The sequence below is a fragment of the Salvia hispanica genome, chromosome 3 (genome assembly GCF_023119035.1).
Source record: "Salvia hispanica cultivar TCC Black 2014 chromosome 3, UniMelb_Shisp_WGS_1.0, whole genome shotgun sequence".
Classification (NCBI taxonomy): domain Eukaryota; kingdom Viridiplantae; phylum Streptophyta; class Magnoliopsida; order Lamiales; family Lamiaceae; genus Salvia; species Salvia hispanica.
In genome coordinates, this window is record NC_062967.1 from 47,264,164 (window position 1) to 47,272,906 (window position 8,743).

At 33.2% G+C, this 8,743-nt stretch overlaps 2 protein-coding genes across 2 annotated transcripts; one reads left to right on the forward strand and one right to left on the reverse strand.

Annotated features, from left to right (window-relative positions):
* Positions 1-2,956: 2,956 nt before the first annotated feature.
* LOC125212444 (mitochondrial import inner membrane translocase subunit Tim13-like) lies at positions 2,957-4,594 on the forward strand. The gene is made up of 2 exons (XM_048112617.1): positions 2,957-3,169; positions 4,239-4,594. The coding sequence occupies exons 1-2, from the start codon at positions 3,056-3,058 to the stop codon at positions 4,383-4,385; spliced, it is 261 nt and encodes an 86-aa protein (XP_047968574.1). The 5' UTR covers positions 2,957-3,055; the 3' UTR covers positions 4,386-4,594.
* A 442-nt stretch (positions 4,595-5,036) lies between these two features.
* Positions 5,037-7,518, reverse strand: LOC125215597 (soluble inorganic pyrophosphatase 1-like). The gene is made up of 9 exons (XM_048117055.1): positions 7,386-7,518; positions 6,890-7,022; positions 6,781-6,809; positions 6,362-6,427; positions 6,118-6,225; positions 5,789-5,854; positions 5,594-5,714; positions 5,430-5,511; positions 5,037-5,326 (listed from the first exon to the last, which is right to left on the reverse strand). The coding sequence occupies exons 2-9, from the start codon at positions 7,014-7,016 to the stop codon at positions 5,284-5,286; spliced, it is 642 nt and encodes a 213-aa protein (XP_047973012.1). The 5' UTR covers positions 7,017-7,022; positions 7,386-7,518; the 3' UTR covers positions 5,037-5,283.
* Positions 7,519-8,743: the final 1,225 nt, after the last annotated feature.

Below are 8,743 nucleotides of genomic sequence, written 5' to 3' on the forward strand. Positions count from 1 at the left end.
TCGTGGATGATGTGGAAGTGATTTTAAACAAATTAAATCACGGCAATTGTGATTGGAGAGCATTATAAAGAAAGTTGGCCTACGAAATTTATTTGAAATGTATCTTAATTTGTTAGCGACGAGTCGACGACAACCTCTATACTTATTTTAGGGGGACCTAGCTCTATCAATTTTCTTATTTTGGAATTTTATTAATTTAACTTTATTCATTTTATAATTTTTGTAGCAATTTTTAAATCTGCTTGTTCATTACTAAACTATTGCTTTCACTGGATTTTGTAATTTAAGAGGATTCCGAACAAGGATAGTTGGAAAATTGATACGGCACAATCATCGATAAATAGAACAATGTTATTGATGAGACTAAATATGTTTATAATATAGCAATATAATGGTATTTCAAAAAAATTGTTATTGTACTAATTAATTTGTTGAATAGTAGTACTTCCTCCATTCCCTTTAGCAGTACCATTGACTTTTCTGCCTTTTTTTTTGTAAAAATGATAAAAATAGTTAAAAAGGAGAAATTGTAAATTAAAAGAGAAAATAATATAGAGAAAAGTCTTATCTACATTATTGTCTCTCTTACTTTATTATTTCTCCACTTTAACTATTTTTTATTATTTTTACATAAAGCGGGACGGAGGGAGTATTAAATTTGAAACTAGCCCACGTTGGAAAAAAGCGCAAAGATTAGACTTTTTTTTTTTTATAAAGAGATTAGACTTATTTTATCGACAAGGTCTGTAGTCGCATTTATTTATTAATTAATTACTATATCATCTAAAACTTTATGAGAACATTATATATGGTCCAAGTTGGTCGGTTTCTAACTTTTGAAACTGTATACTTAGTCTTTGAAAAATAAAGTGGATCAACCTGTGTGTTGAATTTTCTTTATAAGTTCATGGGAAACTATAAGAAAAAGAAAATGCATATCGAATCTTGAGGGATATCGATCACCGACTATAAAACCATTTTCAAAAGTATTTTTTTATTAAATTAATGAAGGTTACTTCATTTGGTAGACTAACATGCCAAAATTCATATTGTCGTTTAGATATATCTCGAATTTTGTAATTGTAACACATGGAGAAATGAGAATACACCATCATTCAAAATATCCAAGAATTACTCATTTCTTATCATTTAAAAGAAATATATGCGATATGATTAATTACATATACGCTCAATTGAGAAGACAAAACTGATTGATTTTTTAAAGAATAGTTGGCCAAATAAACAGCATGTAGGGTTAAACACACAAACAACATCTTTGTGAATACAAATAATGATTTTTTTGTAAAAAAGAAAGGTTCAAACCACTCAAAAGACGATAATTAAACAAATATGTACGAAGTCTACAACAAGTAAAACAAGTCCAAAAGGAACAACACCCTTTAAACCAAAAGAGCTTCAACAAATGGAGCAAAAGTATATGTGAGATATCGATCGAGTAAATGACGAAGCAGAACTTAGCTAATAAACCCTAATTAATATTAAAACTAAAATCTAACAAATTCTTACAGGAATATATGATAGATATAAAAGACAACAAAAATGTGTTCTATACAAAGATATGCGTACCTAATCATTGGGATAGTAACATGAACAATTAAAAGGTATTGGAAAGAAAAATGGTAAGAGTAGAGACATGTATTGTGATTGATCAGATAAGTCATTCATAAAGACATATGAAGCACAACTTTTGTATATTAGTTTTAGGAAGGAAAAAGTGTTTGAGATAACTTAAAAATGTAATGGGCAGAGCTGCAACTTGCAGGCCGATGCAATTTGGTGCTAGCCTTTGTAGGTCATGGACCACTCTCTCTCAATACCTCCAAATCTCATCATATCATTGCCTATCTCTCACACACTCACACACAAACACACACTAGCAAATAGCAATAGTACTTGTATATATGAATTAACTAATGTATGCATTTGATGATAATTTTTTTTTTATTTAATTTCTTTCTTTCATTCATTCTTTTTTGTGTGTACACGTGGTTGGGTGGGAATGGATTCTTGGAATATGTTCTTTTCATTGGATAAACTGAAATCTGTATTCACAACTTTCCACTTCCTATGTAATTATCATATTAACTTTCTTGATTGAGCAATTCTTGATCTTGGGGCACTTGGATTGATTAGATTCAAACTAATCAGCGGATGTCAAAATCCATGTAATAAATTTGTTTGGGGACGACTATATTGTGACAAGGAAGTTGCTAAATCCTTGAGATTTCAGTTTCAGCTACTGTTTGATTGATCATGATTGATTTCATGTATTGAGGTATATATGGAGATCATTTTCATGAACCTATTCAAGTCCAACCAAGCCCCTTTATAGATATACTCACTCCAATTCATGATATACTAATATAAAGAATTTATACGTAAACTAAACCTAATTAACTATTTTTTCTCTTATTGAAACCATGATTATTTGATGAAAAACACAAAGATATGGAGTACAATAAACGTGGAGCTAGAGTAAATGTATAAATTATATTATGATGAGTGAACTTTCCTAATCTAATAGTTTTTCTTGTTATCCAAAAAATCAGAGGCACACTCTAGTGTATGCGAATTCATGATGTTCCATTAATTAAACTTGGATAATTTAATTTATGAATTAATATACCTGAATTGAAATTGAGGTCGATATATAGAGCCATATAGGAGAATAATGTAGCCATCAAGTTGTCATTTTCCACTTTGTGAATGGGCTGGGCCCAAAACCAATTTCCAATCCATGATCACAAGCAGCCCATTATTTGGGATGCTTAGATGTGTCAATGTTGAATCTCAATTAAAGTGGACTAGGTATAGAAAAAAGTTACTAAAATAAAAATTGCGCATGAAATAAATGAGCTTAGAACAAAAGAAAAGAATATAAGTAGGATCCAAATGGTGATATTTTATACGAGTAATGTAATGAAATGAGCTATTAAGGGGCAAAAGAGTAAAAGTCTAATATAGGAAGGAGGAGGGTTTATGAACCAACCAAATTTGAGCTAGGGTTTAGGGCGATCGGCAGAAAGTGAAATCAATGGATTCATTCTCCTCGCCGTCAAGCGGATCATCTCCAAAATTCTCAACGGATGACATCATGACTCAGCTCAGGACTCAGCTTGAGCAGGCTTACGCCGAAGAGTTTCTCGAGGTATCACTGCCTAATTTCAATTACCCAAATTGTCTCCCTTCTTCTGTTTGTCTCTCAATTTTCCGAAATCGATTCTAATTTTCAATTCCATATTCGTCCATGAACTTTCAGAGATTCAGGAGGTTGGAATAATACAATTGAATTCAGCGATTCATAGTTAATTTGTGCCTTTTGCTGCCCATGAATCACCACTTATTGTGCCCTTTCTACGATAGAAGAGGGGCAGTGTTTTCATGTTCCATTTTGTGTTTAAAGCATGTGGTTTATTAATGTGCCTCTCATACTAATTGTTAATAATGTTTTGGCATCAACTTGGTTAAACCATTAATTAGACGCTTTTTAGGTCGCTAAACATAGGTTTTTGGACTGGAGTTTGGCTAGACATATCTGATTGGCTTTAATCAGTTATTGGTTTATTGCTTGAAGTATATGTTCATATATACTTCCTGGCATATATACTTGTTTAGCCCAAGTTGTCTTTGGATGAGTTGAAAATTTCTAGTGGTAGTTTAGAAAAGAGAAGGTCGTGCGTTTGATTTATACTTTTAGCACTACCTTTAAAATGATCCTGTACCATGTTAAGGGCGACTATTAAACTGGATAGGGTTGGGTTACATTGAAAATCTTTTAAGATGGAATCAGCAGACTAGTTCAAGAATCTACTAGAAACTGCTGCTATGTTTCAGTTTCAACATGTATCGTTGATAACTTAGAGATTCATTAAAAGGTGATTCCTCTCTCTGTTATCCTGCTCAAGCTTGAACATCCATTTTTTTTGCTCAAAATTGCAAAAAGCCCTCTCGATTGTACAATTTTATCATCGAAGAAGATGATAGTAGTTTTAACTTATGTAAGAAAGAAACTGCTTTTGATGATTTGATGTCATACACTACATATATTGGGGCCTAGGTTAAAAAGATTAAACTTCAGTGTTAAGTCTAAGCTGATCATCCATGAAAAAAGGATAAAATTCATCTTGTAATTTAAGCTTTCAGTTATTCAAATGGTGTGACTCTTTTTGTGCATTTCCTGTGTTCCTTATATAACTTCTTTGTGTAACTGCATGTAGACTGTTCGAGGAAAGTGCTTTGACAAGTGTATCACCAAACCTGGCAGTAGCTTGAGTGGGAGTGAGAGCAGTTGCATCTCCAGGTGCATAGATCGTTACATTGAGGCCACTGGTATCATTGGCAAAGCCTTGTTTAACCAACGCTGAACATTTTTTCTGGAACGAAAGCCATTGCAGAGTCGAAGGATGATTGTTTTTAGACTTGTGCTCCTTTATTATGACTTTGCATTTCTTCATCTCAAGGTTGAATCCAGAGTGTTTTTGGAATATAGTAACAATGCTCCTCAGCATAAGCTGTACAATTGTTATGCTACCTAGATTTGAAATACTGCTTATCCAAATAATCTTTATGGTTATTCTTCTGTTATGCTCTGTCGATTTATTTTAAATTGTGTGCCAAAAGCGTGTGCTGCCTAATTTTCAACTGTAGCTTATCTGAATAATCTTTATGGTTATTATTGTGATAAGCTATGTCGATTTATTCTAAACTAATTTGTTAAGCTATTCCAAATAATCTTTGGAATATAGTAACAATGCACCTCAGCATAAGCTGTACAATTGTTATGCTTCAGTCTTTGCATAAACAAAATTTTGGTGAAAGGAGTTTCAGTGGAAACATGCAAATCATACTCTCTAAAATGAGACTTTTATAAACGTCATATTTCGAGAATCAGTATACACAATCTACTAGAATAAATGTTACGTAAACAAATTTCAGTTGTAAAAATGGGCAAAACAATGATGAATTTGCCAGAAACTAACATCAAAGATAAATACTTAACAAGTAAACAGAAAAGATGTTCAAAATGGGTACTTTTTCATAAAGGGGGCTGAGAATTACAGAACATTAAATTGTTTTGATGAACAAAGTACGAAAGATAAACTGGCATTTGGCTATGCTATGCTTCCCTTGGCATGTAACAAATTACAAGTTGTTTCTTCGGAAATCTTCTGTGCAGTATCACTCAAAATCCAAAACTCAACAAAACAAAATTACAATGACAAATCATAAAAAACAAGTTGTGCATCTTTCCTTTGAATTCATTCACTTCCTTAAGGTATGCATGATGTACTCGGCGTAAAGGTCCCTACATGGTCAATACATACAGATTTTACGGGATGGAAATATAAAGCTACTTCCTAATTTAAAAAGATGGAGATTCGAATGGCAATGATAATGAAAAAACTTACATGGAGTGCTGGATGGCTTCTAAGGCAGTACCTGAAGGCAAAAACTCATCGACTGCAACCTCCTTGTTCTCGTTCTTCTTATCTTATTACTGATTAAGGAATTTCATAGTACACCTAAAATTATCTTTAGTGAAAAATTAAACTGGAAACATATTATAGGATACAGTCTTCAAAGAAGCGCCGGATTTCAGCAAGACGATGAGGTGGGAGCTGGCTGATGTCGGTATAGTGGCGATACTCAGGGTCATCAGCACATACTGCAATGATCTTATCATCTCTCTCTCCCTACCCAGACAAAGAAATTTAGTGTACAACAAATAGAAACAATGCATTTCATATTATTGGTTGAATTGCAGTACCTGATCAATCATCGGCATCAGGCCTATGGCCCGGGCTCGTAGGAAACAACCAGGAGCCACAGGTTCCTGCAAAGGAGATTACATTATTACAGAAGGGTTGGAATAGTTGAACAGATGCACATAACAAGATTGGAAATCCTGAAACTATGTCTGGTGTATCGAACAGGAAGGGGTATAAAGATTAGATTGAAGATATATATAGGATTGAGTATTTAAGGGATTAAATGACCAAACTTATTTAGATTAGCATTATACTACTTCTATCAGTCTAAGCTATCACCAAAAGCAAACACCTCATACTATTATGAACACTTGATAAAAGTGTTTACCTGCATAATGACTAAGACATCCATAGGGTCATTGTCTTCACATAGAGTTCGAGGAATGAAACCATAATTGTGAGGATAGACAACCGACGAATACAGTATACGATCAACCTGCAGGGTCATGATTGAAAACAATAAATCAAAATTTGTTTGTGCATGAATGTCTGTTCCACATGCAATGCATGCTTTCATATTTCATAACAAACCCATAAGTACTAATACCACAAAGACTATGCCATAATCATACCTTGATGAGACCAGTTTTCTTGTCAAGCTCATATTTCACTTTGCTTCCTTTTGGAATCTCAATCACCTGAAATGAAAGGTAACTCAATTTCCCAAGAAATGAAAGAATTTGCAAAATCAGAAAGGCTTCTTTAGCATCACAATTTTGCCCTCTTCTATTAACAGGGTCCATGAGGTTTATATAATGTTAAGCAAATAATTATGTGATTATCTTTGAAATTACTCATAAGCTAACGCATGTGGAAACAGAAAATCTCAAGATCATCAAATCTATCATATACAGAAATATCTGAATATTTATAGTGCCTGAGATGCAACTGCACAGTTTAATCTCATATTTCAAATGTGAAGACATGAGTGAGTCATCAAACTATATCTCATGCTTCAATAGTAGTATGAAAAAGGATAAAGATTACATACAACATTAATAATTTCTGGTGCTCCAGGTCCTGCAAATATATACAGAGAAGCGGTTAATCACACCATCGTAAAGAAGTATCAACAAAATTAGTCCAAAACACTGAATTACCAATCTCGAGATCATGCCAGGAGTGAGCAGCAACTGATCTTCTTGACAAAGATGAGAGGATCCTCTCATTCAGTTTGGGAGTTGGTTTCTTTTTAGCTGAGGACTCGCTTCCATTTTGGTTGCTCATCTTTTTCTGAATCAAACCACCAAATCAGCCACCAGCCACCATTAACTAACACAACACAAATCTCCCAAACTATATGCTCCAATCATGACATCAGAAAACTTAAAACATTAACATCACTGATTCAAATACGTTTATAAACATAAATTTGATGTCAGAGCGGAAAATATCTTCTTCTTTTTCCGATACAGATCCGATGCGTGTGAGAAAACGTACAAGGCACATCAACATGGATTAAGAAAGAGATATGAAGAAAATCGGAGTAACAAATGTTAATGCACATGAAGATCGGGTAAGTAACAATTAACAAATCGTGTGAAGTGTAGATTCGGGATACAAAGTTATGATTTGGAGATGAAAAGAAAAGCATACCGGAAAAGTAGGAGAGTGGTGAGAGCAGAAATTGGGAGGAAAATGGGGTGATGGGTTTGTGAGAGGGGTTTGTTTGGGTTTGTATAGAAAAGGATTGTCAACTCCCTCCACCTAGAGTCCAATCAGCATAAAGGTATAGTAATAGTGGCTTCTCACGATACCATACATTATAATTTTATTTTAATCCATTTTTATGATTTACGAATATGCCTGCTTGTTTCCGCGTTTTTGTGAGTTGGATCAACCATATATTCATGGACACAAATGATGAAAAGATATTCATGGCTTATTCTAATCTTGATTTACTACAAATATATTATGTATAAAGCAGCATTATTATTTCAAAGGTATTCCGTTTGTGTTGTCAATATTGGATAATGAATAATGGATCACCGATCAAGTCATGCATTTTTTTTCTAATTATCTTGTACTTTGGTATTATACTTTTGACTTGGCTCTACTACATTTCTACTGTTTTTCTTCCTTTTTTTTTTAAAGGGGATCTCTACTTTATACTCTATTCCTCCCATAAAAATGGAGATTCTGGAGATGGTATGAATTTTAAAGCAAAATGGATAGAATGAGAGAGATAAAAAGGAAATAATTGTCTCAACCTTATACTCTATCCTATCCATTTTTATGATTTAGGAATGCTTGCTTGTTTCCGCGTTTTTGTGAGTTGGAGAGGATCCATTCCACTCTACATGGTGACATAGGGATATGAAAAGGTCAAAGATATCCACGGATCATTCAAATCTTGATTTAGTAGTACAAAATATTATTGATATATAAAGCAGCATTATTTTGAACAATTGGATGGCCGATCAGGTAATGCGTTTTTTCACAAGTAAAAATGGCCTTCCACCATTCTAATGATCTTTTATTGTTTTATTCTTCTCAAATTTCAAATATTGCTTCAAATGACAAAAGGGATTTTTATGCCCAACAACATAATTAAGTCATTATATTCTCCAAACTTTGTATGCAAAACGACAAGAAAAATTTTGTGACCCAACATTATTAAATTCTCCTATGAGCTTTTGAAAGTGTTTGACGTGATTTATAGTATGTCATTGTTTTTATACAATTTTTCAAAGTTTATAGTTATTCAAAAGTCTTGCTTCAAGAGATTAATATTATCCTACGTTATGAAGCATTGAATAACATTTTGTTCTGCAACACTAATGCTCATAATAGCAAATGCCAATACTATGAGAGCTCCAGCACTATTTTACCTAAATACAAGACCAACACTCTGTTTCTGCTTTTAATTAGGTAGGGTCAAAGTAACACTGTTTCTGAACAACTTTGAATGACAATCTCATTTCTGCAACGGACCTTATATTTTTACTACTGAT